This window comes from Bufo gargarizans, chromosome 1 (assembly GCF_014858855.1).
Source record: "Bufo gargarizans isolate SCDJY-AF-19 chromosome 1, ASM1485885v1, whole genome shotgun sequence".
Lineage (NCBI taxonomy): Eukaryota > Metazoa > Chordata > Amphibia > Anura > Bufonidae > Bufo > Bufo gargarizans.
In genome coordinates this window covers 166,868,540-166,891,563 of record NC_058080.1, presented here as the reverse complement: position 1 = coordinate 166,891,563, position 23,024 = coordinate 166,868,540, and the positions used below count along the sequence as shown (strand labels likewise).

The following is a 23,024-nucleotide window of genomic DNA, read 5'->3' as shown; positions in this document are numbered from 1 at the left end:
CTGCAAGTAACACATGCCAGTTTTAGGTGCCCTCAGGGTACAGCCGCACGTGGTGTAAATATTACATATTTGCGTGCAGAAAATGGGCAGTGATGAGATTTGCATTTTGCCATGTCTGTCACAGGCATGCATTTGCATCTGTTGTCGTTTGGCGTATGCTCCGGGAGGTTTAACTTAGGCCTCGTTCAGATTTCTGTGTCCTTCTGTGTTTCATCCATGAAGAATCAGTGTTTGGTCCGTTTTTCGCTCTCCGCGTGTCATCCGTATACCAAGGGCACTGCTCAGCTGAAAATGAACATCCAGAGCATCTACTGCCGGTGGTCCCAGAGTAGACTTCATGTGATATGTGATCTAACATATTAAATTCACTGTGGAGAACAGATAAACACCAATTCATCGTTGGTTCACCGAAGTGTGGAAGAGGCCTAAGGGCTCATGCACACAACCAGACCGAAAATCACAGATCTGCAACACACTGATACCGGCCGTGGAACCTCCTGCCCTCTAAAAACGGACAAGAATAGGACATGTTCTAATTTTTTGCAGGTGCTGTGGACTGGACATACGGATGTGGACAGCACATGTTCTGTTATCTGCATTTTTTTGTGGCCCAATTAAAGTGAATGGGTCCGCATCCAACCCGCAAAAAAAGGCATATCAGAGGCAGACAAAAATCACAGTCGTGTGCATGAGGGTTCACAAATGTATTTTCTTTCCGTGTCCATTCAGTTTTTTTTGCGGACCGTATGCGGAACCAATAATTTCAATAGGTCCGCAAAAAAAATAATAATAAAGTTACTGTGTGTGCATTCCGTTTCCGTATGTCCATATTTCCGTTCCGCAAAAAAATAGAACATGTCCTATTAGGGTCCATTCACAGGTACGTGTGTGTTTTGCGGATCCGCAAAACACTGACACCGGCAATGTGCGTTCTGAATTTTGCGGACCGCACATCGCCGCCACTTAATAGAAAATGCCTAATCTTGTCCGCAATTGCGGACAAGAATAGGGAGTGTTCTATTTTTTTCCGGGAACGGAATTGCAGACTCGGAAGTGCGGGTCCGCATTTCCAGATCCGGGCAGCACATCGTGCAGGCCCCATAGAAATGAGAGGGTCCGCAATTCTGTTCCGCAAAATGCTGAACAGAATTGCGGGCGTGTGAATGGAGCCTTATTGTCCGCATTACGGACAAGGATAGTACTGTTCTATGAAGGGCCAGCTGTTTAGTTCCTCAACATACGGAATGCCCCCAGATGTCATTCGTATTTTTTTGCGGACTGCAAAATACATACGGTCGTGTGCATGAGCCAACAGGTTCCATCCGCAGCGTCATTCTGGTCAGACACTTGTCAGCAGGTGGAACCCCTGTTTGGCTTTTACTTTGGACCTGCATTTTCTAGCTTGTGATGGCGGAGCAGTGCTATAAAATGCTGGGACTGTAGCAGCTCCAGTAACACTTCCTGCCACAGGTGTGTGAACAGCTCATGTCTCCCAGGTCCCACCCAGACAAGAGGTGCTAAGTGGATTCTCCCCTCCTCCTCCTCCTCCTTCCCACCATTGCTGCGAGGAGCGGGGGCTGGGGGCACACAGCTTTCATTAACACTGGAGCTGAAGAGGTTTACATTCCAGGCCTGAGAAGTGACATTCCGGACCGTGGCTGACGTGCAGAAGAGGAATGTGCAATGGGAGGCCCTGGAGAAGGGAGCAGCAGTGACAGCACTTCCAGTAGTGGCTTCTGTGTTACACCGCCGCTCAGCAACGCCCTGCAGAAAGTAAGGAGAATCCAGTAACCACTTCCATGATCCCAGATACGTCATCTCTGGGAGACTTGGCTGCTGCTTCCCTCTGCTCTGCTTGCCATGCCTCCTTCCCTGGGATCCAGCTTGGACACTTATGAAGGAAAGGGTTTGGATTGCGTTTTGTCAGATATTTCCTCTTTTTAGCGCTCCACATGGAAATCATCTGAGGGTAGTGTCCTCTGAATAAACCGGTTCCACTACAAGAACTTTGAGAACTTGTTTTGGGAAGCTTTCAGGCAGGACCCCCACCACCATTGTGGACGTAACTAATCCTGGGATCTGACTTGGGCTTGCACCAGTGGAAAACCTTTTTTTGTGCCTTCGTTTGGACTGTTTTTTAGCGGTTAATGAAATACTCAGCGTCCGTTGAGCATATACACGGGTAGGTGCTCATTATGCAGGTAGCTATGGTCACGGGTTATGTCTGTCATTGTGTGTGTGTGTCTCATGTGGAACGGATTTCATAAGCTTTTACAATCGTGACTTTTTGGTAAATATCTACCTTCTATAAAGGGATTTTTTTGTTGTTAATGTCAGATTTGGATTCTTTACACTATGAATGGGCTTTTCAAAACGGCATTCACACATTGCAGACTAAAGTAGCATTTGAGGGATTTTTGCATTTTTTGTTTTTGTTTTAATCCTCTGCTGCAGAAAAGTAGCTAGTTTCACTACAGATTTCACCCCTCGCCATTACAAAGGGTTAAGATGCAAGTTTGGTGCAGATTTTCATGCAGTAAGTTTGTACGTAGCCTTATTGTATGTGTGCACAGTACATAAGTTCAGTTCACCCTGGAGCAGCCGTATTGCTGATCCTTGACCTCTTGGCAGTGCACAGTATCTTATAACCGTTAACCGTTGCACCCGGAGCAAAGACCTTGTCATACTAAATCCATGGGAAGCCTAAGCTAAATTGGGTGCTAAAGGGCCTTTTCACCTGAAGTGGAAAAAGACAATAAAAAATGACTTGGAAAGAGTAATTGTTATAGTCCACGGATGCATCCTGCTAGGCCTGGGATCAGCAACCTCTGGCACCTCAGCTGTGGTGAAACTATGACTCCCAGCATGTAGCTTGGCTGTTTTTGGATCTCTCCTAGAAGTGAATAGAGCATGCCAGGCAGTGGGGTACATAGAGAAGTAAGGGCCCCATAGCAAGGATCAAACCAGGACCCCCCCCCCACACAGGACAGAAGGGTTTCCGCCTAAACCTCTTTCAATGACCCTTGGGCCATTTTTTCCACTGCCTCGTTTGCTAAAAGTTGTTTCTTTGGAGGGTAGAGTCCTGACCAAGTTTTCACCCACAGTAGAAGAGGAGATGATCCCAACTGGGCCCCCTCTTGCCCTGGGCCCCATTTCAGTCGCATGGTCTGCCGCTATGGTAGTTACGCCCCTGATGCCAGGAGTTGTAGTTTCACCACAGCTGGAGTGCCAGAGGTTGCAGTCCGTGATTTGAGAATTTGACATCCCAGTCTTCACAGGCAGATTCCGGTCATAGCTTCACATTTTGGAGTTGGTCACAGTGTAGGGGTGCGGCTGAAACGGGCAGTGTGCAGCTCCGGTGTAAGAGTGCCAGTGCCCCGCTGGTCGGCATGCTGCTTTCTGGAAGCCAGGCACGCTGGAAATGGATGTCTGCCCGCTCAAGCTGAATGTCTAGAAGTGTTAGTCTCTTGACTGCTTTTGCTTCTCAGTGCTTAGCTTCAGCCCATGCATGTATTTAGTAAAGGTCAGCTTCTCACCATGTTTGGCCATCATGTTTGTTGGAAGTATTGGTGGCAGTCCACAGAACGTATGCCTCAGAGGTGTGCAGACTAAGGGCTCATGCACCAGGCCGTAGCCGTTTTTTGTAGTCCGCAAAACAGACGCCTGTCACCATTTCTTTTTTTTTCCCACTCCTTCACAAATGTACTGTCCTTGTCTGCAAAACGGACACGAATAGGACATGACGAATGGGTCCACATCTGATGTGCAAAAAATGCAGATTGGACGCGGACCAAAATCACGGTCGTGTGCATGCATACATGGTCTTCCATAATGAAATGTTTACTTGATAACACTACTCGGTAATACTGCCCACAAGACTACAGAGAGGACACACCTTCTGGCATTGAACATAGAAGTAGGGGTTGAAGGTGATGTGAACCGCAAGGTTCACACTGGTTGGGTGTTTCTTGCATAGGAAAAATGGTAGTTAACGCACCACAGAACGCCACTGGCACTAAATACTACATTGTCACTTACTGCAAATTGGCATTCTGGGAAACAAAAACATAGCCGCCATAACACCCCAAACCTGCGAATTGGGTTTTGCATTGCACCATGTATGAAGTCATTGAGAAATCTGAGATCTGCCGCAGCTCAGTGAAGGATTGGCTTTATGAATCACTCTTTATCAGCGCTCCGGCCTTCCCTTATGCTGCTTGTTGTGTCTTGTCTGTATGGAGGGCAGGGCAGCTGCTGAGAGTCATTGGGAAGAGTGTGGAAAGGAGGTAATAATCTCGTGTATTCAGGGACGACTCACGACAAAATAAAAACCATATTGATTTTTCCCGAGAGAAACTTTGTTGTATCCAGTCCTGTGCGTCCCCATTGGCAATCTCTACTGGATATTGGCTGACGATTCATCCTAATAATTTTTATAATGGACTGATTTAGTTTCAGGGGACTATGAAAGCTGTGTGGTGCTCGGGTTGAGATTTGTTTAGGGATTACAGCAATAAAGTAAAGATTCGTTCACACAAGTTGTGAGGCTTTGATCGCCTGTCATTCATGTGTGAGGGCTGATGATCACTCACGGTTACTGAGGTTATTGGTCATCCTGGTGGTGAGCATCAGGATGGTAGTAACATTGATATTGAAATACTGTGCAGGTAGGATTCTATACTAAAAGGAGTATTTCAGGGAATACTTAAAAAAATGGGGTAGAATGAGTTAAAAATAAAACATTACTCACCTCACCGATCCCTCTTTTTTTCACTTCCTGGTCCTAGTCTTGACACACAGGAAATGGCTCTGACTTCGCACTTAGCCAATCACTGGTCACATCGGAGACTTTGCTCAGCCAATCCCTGGATGAGACGACAGTCCAAGCTGTTTCCTGTTTGCTGAGTCTGAACCCAGGAGAGCAGTGGGACTGGTGCAGCGTCAGAGCTGCAGCGGTTGGGGAGAAGATTGTCACCTCATTCCCTCCCATTTTTTAAAGTATACCCTGGAAAAACACCCTTAAGGCATAATACAAAAAACCTCTTTATGAAATCGAAGACATATGGAGGGTTCGGTAAAGGGGCTCTGTAGGAAACTGACCCATAATACAACCATGTACTTGAGTCTGTTACCACTGTTATGATGCCTAAGGGCAGCATAAACTAGTGACAGATCTCCTGATCAAAAACGGCTCCAGCTGTTTGGCTATAATCTTGTATTGAACAGCTCCAGCACATGCTGAGGAGTCCTGATATTCATGATCTCCTGGCTCTCTGATCGCATTAGGAAAGAAACTGCCAATCAGCAGCAGGGGGCGGGGAGATCCATGTGCTCATGAATACCAGGACTCATCGGCATGTGCTGGAGCTGTAAGGTCTTAGGGCAGCAGAAGGGCTCATGCACACAAACATATTTTTTTTTTCCGTGTCCATTCCATTTTTTTTTGTGGCCCGTATGTGGAACCATTCATTTAAAAAAAATATATAAAAATTTACTCTGTGCATTCTGTATCTGTATGTCCTCAAGTCTGTTCTGCAAAAAAACAATAGAACGTGTCCTATTCTTGTCAGTTTTGCTGCATTATTACAATGGATCCAGAAAAAATACGGATCTAACTCAAATGTCACATAAATGTCGTCAGGTTTTTTTTCGTGGATCCAAGTTTTTGCGGACCACAAAATACGTACGGTTGTGTATGAGCCCTAAAACTAATGAAAGAAACGGCGCTGGAGGTGTCATCTTAATTCTAAAGTGGAGATAAGTGCTAGGCAAGCAAAGTGATTTTAAAATTTGGTTCAGTTCAAGCCTCGATCGATATATAATTCTCAAAATTAAGAACTCCTCTTACATAGTCACATGTATTCAGGCCCCATGCATGCAGTCAGTTATGTAATGCTTCATGTGACATTGAATGAAAACTTCCTGGATAATTCATTATGTAAGTATATTAGAACTATGGGATTTTTTTTACTGGGTGCAAAAATAACTTCACCTTCAGTCTGGTTCATTGCTGCTCTTGTAAGGCTAGGGCTACACGGTGACACTGGTCGCTGAGTAGCAGTGATCCCATAGAAAAGCATGGTATCGTCGAGGCAGTCGCAAGAAATCCAGCCATGACGATCCCATTAATTTCTATAGGATAACTACTACTCAGCGATCCAGACCATGACCAGTGTCGCCGTGTAGTCCTTGCCTTAAAGCTCCACTTTAGCATGATGCCTTCCTTGTATGAAAGTCTGTATGAAGTTAGAAAAATTCAGTTCACACATGGCAGTAGAAATGTGATTAAATCTTCATCAGTACAGTGATGCATTTTTTTTTTTTTTACATAGTTCCAGTTTTTTTTTGCCCCCAACCTCTATCTTTCAACCAAACGGAAAACAGAGATATGGAAACTGAATGCATACGGAGTACATTCCGTTTTTTTTTTTTTTGTATTTTTTGCGGACCCGTTGAAATGAATGGTTCCGTATACGGAACGCAAAAAAACAGCTTGTAAACGAAAAAAAATAAAAATAAACTGTTGTGTGCATGAGGCCTTAAAGTCTCAAAAAACCTCAACATTGGCTATAACGGCCTCATTTACAGCTATGCTCAAAGACACAGACAAGAGTGATGTAAGCGGCTCCATAGAAGCTGCTGCCTGATATAGACAGGAAATCTTGTATCATCCCTTGTCAGGCTGAGCTCATTCATTCTCCCCCTTCCCCCAAGTAGATGCAGCCCCGGCAGTCCTATTGCATTCCTGGAATAGGTATCTGCATCCTATTATCAAAAGATCAATCACAACTGGTAAAATCAGCCGAAAGAAAGTAAAAAAAAAAACCTCAAAGATAATAATATAAAATGCATGGGGGGTGGAAATGACTGTGTGTTCCGTGTCCGTATGTCCGTTCCGTGTCCGTATTGTCCTCATTACGGACAAGGATAGGACTGTTCTATTATGGGCTTTCCGTTCTGCAAAATGTAGAACACATGCGGCCGGTATCCGTGTTGTGTGGATCTGAAATTTGTGGCCCACAAAACAACAACAGTAGTCTGCAATGAGCCCTTCTGTTTTTGTTCACACGCGTAAAAAACACGTACAATCTGGGTGGAAAAAACGCAAGCACTGAATGTAATTCCATACAAAACTGATTCAATTTGCGAGCAAAACCATCCGTTTTTTTTCCTGAACACACAATCTGTATCTCCCATGTGAAAGAGACCTTTCTTAGTTTTCCTCCCCACCCAAAAAGAGAAAGTGGGAAGGAAGCCTTGTAGTTCGTAGTGGTAGGAGGCGGTAGAAAGGACACACATATGGTTGTATTTTTTGCAGACCTATTTGTCAAGCTCTGTGCAGAAACAAACTCCCTTTCAGGCTCCTTTCATACACACCGAGCACACCCTGTTTAAATTATGGAAGTTCACTTGAGGATATTCTTAGATGATACCCCAACCCATCCACTGCCTTTATTGCTTAGACTTAACCAGCTAGAAAAGAAGCTAGGAGATACCAGTAGGAAGAATAATGCTACATAGCAGATTAATAAGTGTCAAGGCAAAAAAACCTAAAATCTCCCGGCTCACTGATGGGTGCGTCTACTCAAGGAACCAGTCCAGTTACTTGTTCCATGCTGTGTTACTACTTCCCCAATCATTGTACCTAATAAGACAAAAAGCCTTGTTCCTCAATCCCCTCCCCCAGGTCACCCACAGAGTCTCGCTGATGGGTGTGCCCTCTCCAGGAACGAGTCTGGTTTCCAGTCTTTCTCTAATCCTGCTAATTGATATAGATTGTCCTTACATTCACATTATACAATCTAGACATGGATTACTTTCTTATGTCTCTTCCTGTTCATTAAAGGGGCTGTCCAGGATGTGAAAAACACGGCCGCTTTATTCCCAAAACGCCTGTCCTTCTCAGCCGTACTGAGGTCACTGGGGCTGAGCTGTAATACCACATATAGCTCGTCAAGCTGTTTTTGGAAGAAGGCAGCCATCTTTTTCTACACCTGAACGACCCCTTAAATAATGCCAGTGGAGGCCATTTTCCCAGTGAAACCACTAGACTGGTGTCCACAGCATTCCCTGTTGACAGGAGATGAAGTATTTCAGGCCTTTCTTTTCAGGAGAGGTCAGATACTTGCCCTTTACCCTTTCCATTTTAAGCTGTAGGCTCTACTACTGTGGAGGGCACTTTCAGATCTATATATTTAGATTATCAAGTGATATCATTTCTGTAGATAGAAGTTCTGTAATCCCTACGTGGCTCTGAATGGGAGATGACAATTCAATAATCCGCAGCACTCGCCGGTAGATGATGAAAATAGTGGTGATTTATTCACTCAAGCAGCCAGTATACAGCGACGTTTCGACCTCCGTTGGTCTTTTTCAAGCAGTGCTTGGTCTGTACTGTACTGTATATGTGAAAGTAGCCTTAGGCTACTTTCACTCTAGCGTTCGATCGGATCCGTTCTGAACGGATCCGCTCATAATAATGCAGACGGAGGCTCCGTTCAGAACGGATCCGTCTGCATTATTTTAGCATATAACAGCTAAGTGTGAAAATAGCCTCGTACGGATCCGTCCAGACTTTCAATGTAAAGTCAATGGGGGACGGATCCGCCTGAAGATTGAGCCATATTGTGGCATCTTCAAACGGATCCGTCCCCATTGACTTACATTGTAAGTCTGGACGGATCCGCACGGCCAGGCGGACACCCGAACGCTGCAAGCAGCGTTCAGCTGTCCGCCTGTCCGTGCGGAGGCGAGCGGAGCGGAGGCTGAACGCCGCCAGACTGATGCAGTCTGAGCGGATCCGCTCCATTCAGACTGCATCAGGGCTGGACGGCTGCGTTCGGGTCCGCTCGTGAGCCCCTTCAAACGGAGCTCACGAGCGGACCGACGAACGCTAGTGTGAAAGTAGCCTTAGCTGAACACATCCATCTTAAGACATACAGTAGGGATGACAGCGGCGGGAATGTTGCACTTCTGATGGTTGGCCGGCTTATCTACGGAATCCGCATCAGTTTTTTGGGATGCATTTTTTATTCCGTTTTGACGTGTATTTTAATTCCTGAATGAGAAGGTGTGTCCAAACTTTTGGTCTGTACTGTATGTTTGGTGCTGATCCATCTTGTATCTGCACAGACAGATCCGCAGCGATAATGCAAACGCTGGTATCCGTTCAGAACGGATCAGTTTGCATTATTATGAACAAAGTCAAAAGTGATCTGTGACCCGTCCTGAACACCATTGAAAGTCAATAGGGGACTGATCTGTTTTCAATTACACCATATTGTGTCAGTGAAAACGGATCTTACATTGTAAGTCAGGACAGATCTGTTTGGCTCAGTTTCGTTAGACGGACATCAAAATGCTGCAAGCAGCGTTTTGGTGTCCGCCTTCAGAGCGGAATGGAGGCGGATCCTTATCCATTCAGAATGCATTGGGGCTGAACTGATCCGTTTTGGACCGCGTGTGAGAGCCCTGAAACGGATCTCACAAACGAAAACCAAAACGCCAGTGTGAAAGTAGCCTTATCGTTACTCTCCAGAGATGTAATCTGGTTTACTGGACTTTTTTTTAATGAGTTTATAGTTTTTCTTCTGTGTCAAATGATTTAGGATCTCTTTATTGTGGCGACCATCCTTGGCCTTAGCCTGAGGCTGGATGGCTGGATGTCTGTTTGCTGTGCTGTACTGGGTGATAACTCTTGGTCAGACTGGTTATTTGGTCATTGTTCTCCTGCGAGGCATGAGATGTCGATTTTACGGGTGTTTTCCAGGTTTTTATATTTATATGTGGTCGGACACTCTGCACCCCCGCTGATCACGTGGTGGAGCTCAGAGGCCACAAAAGGTACGGTGTTGTGCAGTACGGACCACTGTGAACCATGAGGAGGGCATAGCACACCCTTGAGTGATGGGACTCCTTCAAACGGCTCATTAGTTGGGGTGCTTGGAATCGGACCCCCCACTGATCTGATATAGGTGTTTCAAGTTATGTGGTAAAGTTATGTGGTCATTGGCTGCCATGGTTGGGCACTGCTCAATCGTTTCTGGTCAGGATTTTCCCTGCCTGCCCCTTGCCAAGCATCAAGGGCAGTCTGAAATCTGATTGTTATACCCGCTGTAAAAGTGACAGGTCTGGATGCTGCCGTCTTCTGGAGAACTCGTAACCAACTTCCCTGTTTGGGCCACATTGCATAAATGCCCTATTACCCGGGCCAGTGTTTGGGCAAACGTTTAAAATCGTCATTCGGACATTCATCAGTTGTCAGCAGTACATCACCCCATGTGAACAGGGATGTGCTACTGACCGTGACTGAAAGATCTCCTTAATCTTCACATACTGCGATGATTGCCACATGTTACTAGAGCTAAACGATTCCTGATCGACTTGCTGTATCAGTGATCTACCAGTCTAAAGCCTCATTCACACGTCAGTGTTTAGTCAGTGATCTCCATCAGTGATTGTGAGCCAAAACCAGGACTGGAGCCTCCACAGACATAAGGGAAAGATCTGCACCAGTTCTGTGTTTAAAGCCGCATCAAGTTTTGGCTCAAAATCACTGATGGAAATCGCTGACCAAACACTGACTCTGTGAATAAGGACTCATGCACACTACCGTATGTCCTATCCTTGTCCGTAATGTGGACAATACTAGGACATGTTAGATTTTTTTATTTTTATTTTGGCAGAACGGACAGATGGAAACGGAATGCACATTCATTTCAGTGGGTATGCATTTTTTTAAATGAATGCTTTCCGCATACGGTCCGCAAAAAAAATAATAAAAAAAATGTAGCAGACACAGAAAGAAATATATACGTTCATGTGCGTGAGCCCTACGTCCTAAAAGGGCCCTTAGGTTGTCTGGCGGCAAGATGTGAAGAAGCAGTTCTACTACAATACCTGCACTGATTACTGCTCCAAGCGGGTGCACTCCGTCCGATAAGACGCCTCACAAGGGTGCAGCCACCTTAAAGATCCCTGTAGAACCAATAAGAATTTTCTTTGAATGGAGACCTATAAAAGTCTTGTAGACCCGGAGGAGCTCTAGTTGAGAAGTATGTATTGATGAGGGAAGTGCCATTGTTTTGTCAGAATGAGGTCAAGGAGAATGCGCTGCACCAAAAAGCTGAACGCATGCATTTTTTAATGGTATTATAGCTCAACAATTCTGTCTGTAACAATCGAGACCCAAGTCTTTACAGCGTCGGAAATGAGAGCTGACGTCACCTCGGCGTCTTTGTCAAGGGTAATTGTAGATTGCATGAGAGTTGCTGGTCTGGGATATAGGAGTTTGTCCCAGCTCACAAGTACCTGCTTTGTTTCATTGAACCCACGCTCCCCACCCCCACTCCGTGATGTAAGTATTGCTAGTGACTGCTATAATGTGGTCTCTGAGCCACACCAAAAATCACATTCTAATTGCCTTTTTTGGTGGTCATTAGAAATCGGGTGAAATCCTCAGCTAAAGCCGCAAATATAATTGACATGCTGCGGATTTGAAAATCCGTACGGCAGTTCAGTTTCCATACAGAAAAGTGTGCATGAGAATTGTCTATTCTGATGCACTTTACTGGTACGGTATTACGCAGCGGTTTTTCCACCTGGGAATCTGCACTGAAAAACCGCACATAATGGGCAACGTGTGTAGGTAGCCTTAAGGCATGACACGGTTCTAGTGCAACCATCTTCCATCAGGGGATCGGTGTGGGGCGATGAGTGGAATTTTCCTCTGCATTTCTTTTCCAGCTATTATGTCCAGATTCAGTCATACTTTCAGCTTTATAATCTTTTTTTTTTCTCCCCTGAACGCCCTCTGACTTTCTGAATGCAAGTATTGTGCCCCGTCTAGGCTGACCTGATTTTACGTCTGTGTAAAAAGCTAAACCTGCCACCCAGCAAATGTAATTTTCCAGATCTAAAATAGTATTCCTGGCCATGATCAGAAACTGAGAAGTCATTGACCATGTGGACTGAGCGGGGCACCTTCTGTCTGGTGATGTCAGTGTAATGTCTCAACTGGGCGCTGGTCCCTTCATACGGCGGTCACACTGGGATAACATGAACTGTATGTACTAGTTTGGGGTTTTCTTTCTATGTGGACTGCACATGGCCATTGTCGTATTTGCAGTCCGCAAAACACAATGTCCTGCCCTCTATAGAACTGTCCTATCCTTGTCCATAAAAGGGCCAAGAATAGGACAAGTTAAAAATTTTTGGGTGGGGCTCTGGAACAGACCTAGGGATGTGGACATCATACTGTGTGCTGTCCACATCTTATGCGGCAATATTGAAGTGAATGGATCTGCATCAGACCCGCAATAAATTCAGATCAGATACACACCCAAAAAACTGCCGTGTGCATGAGCCCTAATGCAGTTGCCCCATTTTTTTAGTCCTATTAATTGTCCCCATTGGCAGTTTAATCGGATCCCTTTCTGTAGGGCAAGGCTGAAATGTAATTATGGGTTATCTGCGAGGTCATACGGTACGGCATGACGTATCTTTGAACTTTGTCTTTATTTGCCCGGTGACATTTGGTTTCTACTACCTGTCGCCATGCGTGCCGAGCCCTGCCTGATATATTGTGGGGAATTGTTGATGCAAGTCCTATAAGCAATATGTGTCGTGTGTCTCCCTCAGCGGATAGCCCTGACCTGATTTATCATACTAAATATGTTTTTGATCCAGTAATCAGCTTTCCCTGCTAATCTTGAACGGTGATGTGTCTGGCATAATGGGTGGACTGCAGTAAGTCGCGCGCATGGACTGGGCACCTTTAATCTCACTTGGTTGATTAGAGGAGCCATTCGTTTTAATAACGCTAAATTTATTCCTGTGTGTGGAGCAGCACCAGCTCTGGGGGTCATCAATCAGTGTGGAGGTGGAGGTCTATTCTTAGGGCGGTTTTATTTCACTACCATATACCTGTGTGTGTGTGTGTATGTATTCACGGACCCGACAGCCTGTGCCAGCAGCAGTATACGAGACGCAGCTTGCATGCCCTACTTAGATTGGAGGCACCCAGTTGTGACTTCCCAAAACAATTGTATTGGGTGCGGCAGAATTACTCTGTGGTGGTTATAGTACCCATTTTGTGTGCCCCAGGGACACCAACGGCATGGTGCAATTAAGTAAACCGGTAGATCCTGCCTGAGCAATAGAAGATTTACAGCAATGTATCACTTATTGGCGGCACACTACTAGAACTAGAAATGGCAATGCCCGCTGTGGTGCAGTGGCTTCTGGGGGGGGCCAGCTTTACAGAATGTGTAAGGCCAGCTTTACAGCTGCGGTTTCTGCAATTACCGCTGCTGATGTGGACATGTCAATTTTACATATCATCGCACTGGTTCCCGTTAAATCCATGGGATGCCTGTGCTAAGCCTTTTTTTTTTTTTTGTTATATTGGTAAAAACCAGGCAAACAGTGCTAGCTTACTGCTGACTCCTCCACATCGAATTCTTCTATAAACCACCAAGAACTGATGGGAAGTAAATGACCATCCCTGGAGAAGATGGGTGTGTCAGTAATTTGTTACTGTGGGAGCTTAAGGGATTGGTCATTTTTGTGACCCTGCAGTTCGCGGGGAGAAAAAAAAAAATCACATTAAGGGCTCATGCACACGAACATATGTGTTTTGCGGTCTGCAAAACACGGATCCGCAGAACATACGGATAATGTCCGTGTGCATTCTGTATTTTGCGGAACGGAACAGCAGGCCCCTAATAGAACAGTCCTTTCCTTGTCCGTATTGTGGATAATAATAGGACATGTTCTATGTCGTTTTGCGGAACGGACATACAGGTGAGTTGATTTCAGCGGTCTGTCGTTTATAAGTTAAAAGTAAGTGGTTGCTGATGACCAACATCACAATCATTGCAGACTGGGCCTGGAAAAGAGTCACCTGAGAAGAGTCCTGGTTACTCATGAATTCCTGCTCTCCTGCCCACCTGCTGATGTCTGACAGTCTTCTACCGAGTTGTCTCCCTTTCTCCCTAGGAGAGAACTGCCAATCATCAGCAGATAGACAGGGAGAGCAGGAGATTATGGATAACCAGGACTCTTCTCAGGTAGATTTGACTCTCCAAGGCCTGGGCTGCAATGATTATGATGCTGGTTCCCAGCAACCACTTACTTCTAGCTCATGAGTGACACACCGCTGGTGTCAGTACGTCTGTCACTACTTTATGCTGTTCTGAGTGAGGGCAGTTTAACGTTGGTAACAGGTTCCCTTCCCTCTCACTATTTGCATATTAACAAGTAATTTGTAACTTCTGCAAATGTTTTTTACTTTTGGTTGAAGAAGTTTTTAGGGGTTTTCATTTGTAGAGCTGTACTGTGTAGGAATGATATTTTCTTCATATTATCATGTGATTGCTGATGGTGTACGCAGGAGTTTTTTGACCTTGGGTCAGATCTGGCTGGCAATATGCCCGTAAGATCCGTTGTGTAAAGAACAAACATCTGTCCATGAAGTATTTCTCTGGGAATACTTTGTCCGGTCACCAAGATATCTGCTGAGCAGTGGTTGCAGAGCATGTGAACAGGAACCATGATTGCCACTATGGCTTTGGTGTCTGTAGACCTTGCCGTTTCTCACGAATTGTGTACTTGTCGGATTATATTTATTACTGATCCATGTGCCCTTAATTGTCCAGAAATGGACTGCGCACATGTTAAAATTACTGAAGAAATGAGTTTTCCTCCCAGCTAATGTTGCTCTTTGTTTGATGTATCTACAGCTTTGGCAAGAGATCTGCAGGAAGCTTCAGGCGTGGCTGTGAATGCATTGTCTTGGAGCCCTCCGAAATGATTGTGGTAAGCCTAATTTAAACATTTATGTTCCTCTCCTCGCTGTTTACTCACAAGCGTGTAGATTGTCTTTTACATATATCCGCTTTTCCTAGCATATAAGCTTGCTATTAAGTTGATAAGTTGGTGGATGGGTGTGGGCTATGGCCTAGTGTGAGAACATTGGCATTCCAAAAGGAGTAATCAGACCGCTTCCTTCCTCAGGGCAAAACCTCCACAATGCCCCTTGTTCTATTCATTGCATAAATGTTATAATCAGAGCTGTATACTTATTAACTCATTCAGGGTCACGAGGGAGCATAAACTGCAGAACAGACTGATAATAAATGCCAATTTTTGAACACCTAGGAGTATGCCAAGAAGAATGCATTTCCCAAATCCTGTTTTGTTGAGGTTGTTATTATTGAAGTCTAAATGGTATATCTTTGGAAATGAGTATGGTTATTAATGCTATCTCAGAGAAGTATTATCCCTTAGTAAAGTATGAGTGTGATGCCCAGCAATCACAGCCCAGTCTGCAGCACTGTGACAAGAACCTAAAGTGGTCACGGGCGGGTTAGTTACATCCCTGCATGCATGGCAGCAGTAGAGGAGCCAGTGCAAGACAAGGGCAGGATGCGGTTGTCAGAGATGCATCTCGCTAAAGGCCCTTTTATACAGGACAATGATTGGCAGAGCAAGCATTCATACGACCATTGCTGCACCTGAATGTGTCCAGCAATCAGCCAAAAAATGAGCAAAGCAACTTTTTCCTGGCATAAAAACATCCCTTGTCATGGAAACTGCAGCTGACAAATGCAGACTGTATAAGGGATGAATGATCATAATAACCATTGTCTCCATACAGTTCTATGATTGCCACATGTAAATGAGCGCCACTGGACTTGATATAGCGGTACTTTCACACTTGCATGTTCGATTCCGGCAGGCAGTTCCGTTGCCTGAACTGTCTGCCTGCTCAGGCAAACTGTATGCAAACGCATGTCATTTTTTCTGACTGATCAGGCATTTTTCAGACTGGTCAGAAAAAAGCATTGCAATACTGGATCCTTTTTTCCGGTGTCATCAGGCAAAACAGATCTGGTATTTTTTCTCTCTGCACATGCGCAGACTGGAATACCGGATTCGTCAATGCGGCAATTTAAATGCCGGATCCGGCACTAATACATTCCTATGGAAAAAAAATGCTGGATCCGACATTCAGGCAAGTGTTCAGTTTTTTGGGCCGGAGATAAAACCGTAGCATGCTGCGGTATTATCTCCGTCCTGAAAAGTCAAAAAGACTGAACTGAAGACATCCTGAACGGATTGCTCTCCATTCAGAATGCATGGGGAGAAAACTGATCATTTTCCGGTATAGACCCCTGTGCCGAAACTCTATGCCAGAAAAGAAAACCGCTAGTGTGAAAGTACCTTTACTCAGCGCCTATTGCCCATGTAAAAGGACCCTTAGGGTCCATTCACAAGACCATATCCGTTTTTGAAGACTGCAAATTGCAGATGTGCAAAACACGTATACCAGCCATGTGCACTACACATTTTGTGTATTGGAACGTCCTTCCCTGTGATAGAAATGTCTGTTCACAGAATGGACTTGTACATTGTGTGCTGTCCGCATCTTTTGCAGCCCCATTGAAATGAATGGGTCCGCATCCAATCCAGAAAACTGCAGAACAGATGTGGACAGAAAAATATGGTCATGTGAATAGGTCCTTAGTATGTGGAAGTGCTCGGTTTCACCACTGACCTTGAGCAAGCGGCTACTTACCTGTGCAGCTGCTCTGGAAGCTTCTGTGTGCCCTTGTCTAACATGTCCTCTACTATTGGCTGTACACTATTTATTAGAATGTGCACTTCTGATTGCTTACACTAGGTTGACTATATGGATGAAAATGAAGAGTATTTCCAGAGACAAGCGTCCCATCGGCAGTCTCGCCGGAGATTTAGGAAGATCAACCAGAAGGGAGAGCGACAAACAATTATTGATACAGTGGATCCTTATCCAGTTGGAAAACCGCCATTGCCGAGAGGCTACCACACAGTGAGTAACTGCGTACTGACCGGACTGATCTTCTCATCTGTGGATTTCTAGTTGTGAAGACTGACCCTGTTCTCATACAGGTCATAAACAACGAGCAACTGGAATTTCCTAAAGAAACCTGTCTGACTGAAAATGCAGTGCAGTCTGCAGGCAGCGTGGTATAGAGGGAGCTGAGGAAATGGTTTTATGGGAAAAGATTTAAGTGTCGGTTGGATTTCTTTCGTTTAAATCTCTGCTCGTTCTGGTCTTGAGAGTCCAGGGGGCGGTACTATTCAGTGACGGACAACCTTCTCTGTATACGTTAGCTCCAAAGTAGCACCGACCACCGACCACCGGACTCCTGAGCCTGGAATGAGCAGAGATTTAATTGAATAAATTCCAAGTAATAGTGAATCTTTCACCACAAAACTGTTCCTCCTGCTGACATGCTGCCTGCAGACCACACTGCATTCTGTGGTGACCGCTCCTCTTAGTGGAGGTCAGCGTTGACTTTACGATGAGGCCAATTGACATATAAAGGTTGAAGGGGTTGTGCATGGGAGTTTATATTGATGACCTATCCTCAGGATTAGCAGGGGTCCGATTACCAGCACCCCACCAATCACCTGTTTGAAGAGGAGGTGGCCCTCGTGTGAGCACTTCTTCCTTTTTAAGATTACACTGGGCATCGTCTCGGTGGCAGCGACGGGGCAGTGTAAGTACAAGTTCTGATCCTGTTCACTTGAATTCGTCCTACACATAGATCATCAGTATAAACCCCTGCACAGTCCTTTTAGTTATGGAACAGGCCTTGTAGCATCTCTATAGTTTGAAGAAATGCCGTTTATTTAACTGGGAATTAATAAGGCTTCACGCTTTTGGGTTTTACACCCTTCTGAGGTTACATTTTGGGGGGTGCAGCTGCAGGCTGGGGCTGCATATGTTAGCATGCCATCATCAGGCCTTCAGGACCATCTGCTTGGAAGAAGGAAGGAATCTCCTAGTTGGCCAATTTACTGTAAGGCATTGCTGGTTACTATTACAAGTGCCTTTGGCGGTACACTTAGGCTGGGGCTGCATGGTGACACGTGTCGTGCGACAAAGTCTCAGAAGCTGCACGAGCAGAAACATTTGTGCGACTATTTTAGAGCGGAGATTTGGCTGTAAAATAACAGCTAATTGCAGAAAGCTTGCAAGTCATAGTCCTATATGATTTTCATTGTGGCCTGTGAAGGCAAAGTCGTGTGTGACTTGTGACCAAATGTCCAACAGGATTTTTTCCCCCCCAAATCTTGCATATACGCCATGTTGTGAGTTGCATTGCAATTGTTTTCTGAGGCAGATTCCCATCTAAAACAGCAAAGCAATGGAAAGCTTACGTTAAGACTTTTGGTGCAGAAAATGTACCAATATCTTCATCCAAAATCCAGTGTGAACATGCTCTTAGACTTTGTATCCCCTAGACTCCTAGAGTATCAGGACTGTAGAAATTTCCATTCTGTAACGTATCCAGGTTTCTGTGGAAATCTGCACACAGACCAGTGACTGGCTGGAGACACAGAGCTGCTTCACGGATGGGGTAGGGGTTTCCTGGAAGGGGAGTCGTTTTTATGAATAGGTGTGGAAAGGAAAAGTGGAGCAGCCGCCCGTAGCCCCCACAACTGGGCTCTTGAAGACGAGCGGTGGACTGTGACTGGTTGATGTCGGCACCAGTTTTGATACTTTTTTATGGATTAGAAGCGGGATTGGTTTTACAATGTTTAGAGAATTTCTTTGTGTGGTCACTGCCCCCTCTTATCGGAATACAGAATTGTTCTTGATGCTTCAGTCTGACTTTGGTATCATTTCTGAATTCAAGGAGGGGATATGTCTACCCGTTGTCTTCCCGTCCAGTACACGTACGATGAGAAATGGCTGCTGCAGTTTGGCGTCACGTGCTCGCTGCCAGGGGCGGCAGTCTGCTTTCATCCTCTGCTCTCATGGGCTTCACTTTGTAGATATTTTTGGTGTTTTTCTAGAAGTGTTTAGGAATGTAAGGCTCCTCATCACGAGCCGCTGTTTCCATTGTAGCATTGGAAGGTATTACAAGCCAATGATTCAGCTGGATGCCTCGTGTGCCCCCACCCTGCCCGCTGCCTTGTGTTCTTACCATCTCACTTTTTAACCTCTTAAGAGCCTGTCCCAGAAACCAGTGCCATAGCACACTAGCAGAGATTTAGAATTGTCCTAACTCCTTTTTTATTTGGCATTTTTAGTATATGCTTCATTTTGAATAGCTCAAACTGTTTGTTATACATTATACTTTCCACATCGCAGTAGCTAAATCCCTTCCACCCTCCATCTAGAGAAGCACCATGCCAATATTTACCGGTATTATATATATGTATATATTCTTCTCAGTTTACTCAGAGGACCTGTCACCACTCCTTGCATGTCTGTTTTACTAAAAACGTGCATTTCACATTAAAAAGGAATTCTTATAACTCCACACTGTTCAGTTCCTCTGTTGTTCCTTCTGTACATTTATGAATACAACTGGGCGTTTTCCCACCGCGTGTCACGTTCTGCCTCTCTGGTGGCACGGATTGGCCTGTGCAGAGGCATACCTCCAACTGGTAGCACTCAATTATCAATGTATTCATAAATGTCTACTGGGAATAGCCGAGGAATAGAACAGACCTGTCTGGAGAACTGTCCGTAATTCGATAAGAACCTTGATATTAGCAGGCCATTCTGATTTATAAATCTCCATGAGACACTATGGATGATATCTGCCCCGAAATGTTGTGGCCCTTGGCATGGTGTTTGTCCATTGCATGTGTCCTGTTGCTAGAGCTAGCGAGGTTCTTATTAACATGGCCTTCACTGATATTTAATAGCATGTCTTGGTAATTTTCATCTTTTCCTTTCCTCTCCTATGGCATTCATTTCATTTTGGCTCGCAGGAATGCACTAAACCTCAGGTATTGTAACCGTTCCACGTCTTGTCATGAGATAGCACCCTCTCTAAGTGTAAGGCCGCGTTCACACAGGCTGCATTAGTGGAGCTTTCACTGCTGTCTTACCGCGGTGGCCAAATGTGAATGAGAGTATCTGACCTCCCGTTTTTTCCATTGCCTTTGACATGAGATGATGTGTAATATTTGGATTATGTGCATGCAGCAAAGCGACCTCTGATCACCAGTCTGTGAACAAGGCCCTACGGCTTTCCTCTAATCCTAATTTCACCTAATTGTCAGTGTGTCCCACTCTTCCGGTTAAAGGGAGCTGGTCAGGTTAGGCTGAGTTCACACCACTGTTGTTTTTTCCGTCAGAAGAACAGAAAAAGAAGGGAAAAAAATGCATACTGCACATCAGTTATGCACATTTGGCATCTGTTTTAGCCATTTCCATTTGAAATCCGTTTTTTTTGATGGGGAAAAAAAGTCCTGTATGTAGTACTTTTTCTTCCTTCTAAAAAACACAGAAGACTGAAATGGATGCCAAATGTGCAGGATCTATTTTTATTTTTCTGTTCTTTTGACGGATCAGAAGAACGGAAATATTACGGTGGTGTGAACCCTACCTTAAGGGCCCTTGCAAACGACCGTATGCCCTCCGTGCCCCACAGGGCTATTGTCCCGCACTCATATGATCTTATGCATCATCAGCCCGACGTGCACAGCATCATTGTAATCTATGATGCTGTGTACTTTATGAGTGCAGGACAACAGCCCAGTGGGCACAGCAGCATTGTCATTTATGATGCTGTGTACTCCCGTGCACACGATCAATGCCACTCCGGGACATATGACCCGCTCATGGACCGTATGTCTCGGAGGGCATACAGTCGTGTGCAAGGGCCCTAAAGATGCAGTCCAGTGTACCTGCCTCATGTTATAGAGCAGGGCTGGTCAGCCTGCAGCTCTCCAGCTGTTGTAAAACTACAAATCCCACCAGGCCCTGCTGTAGGTTGATAGCTATAAGCAGTCTGGGCATGCTGGGAGTTGTAGTTTTGCAACAGCTGGAGAGCCACAGGTTGGCCAGCCCTGTTATAGAGCAGGAAGAGCTGAGCAGATTCCTATGCGTTTCTCAGAAACCTCTGCAGTTGGCACATATGGCGCGTGTAGAGAGATCAGCCACTCGCTGAGTAGGAACGCCCGGAAGAAATTCCATTTAATAGTTTCCCACAAATCTATACATCAATCTGCTCAGCTCCTCCTGCTCTATAACCTGCTGCCTGCAGATTGCACTGCATTTTCATGGTGACAGCTTCTCTTTACCGCACTCATGCAAAGCATTCATCCTGTCTACTTCCATTACATAGGAGTGCGCCACTTTTCAGCACTAAATCAAAGTTTGGCGTACTTTTATAGGTTATTTCATATCTTGTGTGTGCTTTTCAAATACTTTTTAACCCTGTCAGCAGTTAAACTAGAAATACTGACAATGTCTACATGTTCTGTCCTTGTTTCTTATCACTTCTGTTTGGCTCCACTGCATTTAAATCATATGCAATGTCATTTCAGAGTTAAAATGTGTGTTTATATATGATCCTATTTCTGTATATGGTTACTTAAGACAGACACGTAGTACATGGCAATGTCCTCCACCCTGTCTGTAAGGGCTCATGCACACCACTGTGTCCGTACTGCAAACCAAGGATCCACGAAAAACAGACGCCTGTTGTGTGCAATCTGCATTTTTCTCGCTCGTCACAAGAAATGCTAATTCTTGTCCGCAGTAAGGACAAGAATGGGACACGTTTTACTACTTGCAGACTTTTTTGCGGACCCATGGAAATGAAGGGGTCCGTGTGCAAGCCACAAAAAGAATCCGACACGGACACAGAATATGGTCGTGCATGAGCCCTTAGAAATCGTGTGCGCTACTTTTACTTACTCATTTTCCATTCCTGTATGTGTATTTCTCTCCGTAGCAGATGTTGTGGAATGTAGAATGTTTGACCCACAAGACTTATACAAGTTGTAATGATTATATATTATGCATGTCATTATATAGAAGATATTGTATTGTCTATGTCTGAGTTATAGAATTGAAATATTTCATGTATAAAACCATATTCAACAGTTTGTAGATTTATAAAAAAGAAAAGAAAAAATAATCCAGAGTAAGTCAATAAAAATTAAAGGGGTTATCTGGGAATTAATATTGATGACCTATCCCGATTGACGAGGGTCTGGCACCCTGGACCCCCGCCAATCAGCTGTAAGAAGAGGCTAAGCGCTCTGTAGCCTCTTCCTCGGTTACGTGACGTCACAGTACATTGGTCACATGACCTAGGTGTGCAGCTCAGCCCCAGTCGATACCAAGCCCCGCGCTATACGGGTATGTCACTGGGCTTAGTAAGCTGCCAGGTGAGGGCTGCAGCTCCACGAAACAGCTGCATAGGTCATGGTTATTATTTCTCAGATAACCACTTGAATGCAGTATAGATAGTGATCACTAGTAATACAGACAAGAATAAAAAAGTAAGGTACTATGGCATTAGCACTGGCAGAACCGGTCCTTATTATCCCTAATTGTAGAATTTGTGAAGAAAGGCAATGTAAAATAATTAAAGGGGCTGTCTCACTTCAGTAAACTGCCCTTACCATGTAGGGAAAGGTAACACAAGGCAGTTACTAAGGTATTGGGATTGTCCTTATTGCCCCCCTGTGCTTGCAGGATTCATTTTTCCATCACATTATACACTGCTCTTATCCAGGGGTTACGGCCACTGCTGCAGTGCAGATGTGAGGTGGCGGGCACCAGAGGTGCTGTTCACGCATGCCTATGCGCACTCCCACATTCCCGCCCACCACAGATGCCGGGACTTTTTCCTGTAGTGTGCAAGCACGACCACCGCTGCTGCATTGCAGGGTGGTCGTAACCATGGAAACGAGCAGTGTAAAATGAATGACGCCAGCAGAGGAGGCAATATGGACAATCACAATACGTTAGTAAGTGCCTTGTAGTAACTTTCTCTACATGACAAATGCCATTTGCTGAAGTGAGACAACCCTTTAATTACCTAGACACATACAGTTGAGCAAAATGAACATTTTTGTGACTATTTCAGCAACCATCGTTTGAAACTTTTACACAAAGTATTGTCCACATTTGGACAATCATTTTCTACTTTGCGCCAGCTCATTGCGCTGTATGTGTGCATCTGATTGGCCAGTTTAGTCCGGCATGTTGCTGGTGGCTG

At 44.9% G+C, this 23,024-nt stretch overlaps 1 protein-coding gene across 11 annotated transcripts in view; it reads left to right on the top strand.

Annotated features, from left to right (window-relative positions):
• The window catches only part of RAPGEF2 (Rap guanine nucleotide exchange factor 2), a 246,713-nt gene that overhangs the window by 144,838 nt on the left and 78,851 nt on the right, over positions 1-23,024 (top strand). For 8 of the 11 annotated variants that reach the window (XM_044299951.1, XM_044299938.1, XM_044299929.1 and 5 more), the window contains exons 5-7: positions 14,742-14,817; positions 16,685-16,852; positions 19,777-19,794. In XM_044299951.1, the coding sequence (XP_044155886.1) occupies positions 14,742-14,817; positions 16,685-16,852; positions 19,777-19,794 (262 nt within the window). Of the gene's footprint in view, positions 1-1,562; positions 2,183-14,741; positions 14,818-16,684; positions 16,853-19,776; positions 19,795-23,024 lie in introns of those variants that run through there. The other 3 variants (XM_044299967.1, XM_044299958.1, XM_044299995.1) reach the window with 2 other exon arrangements.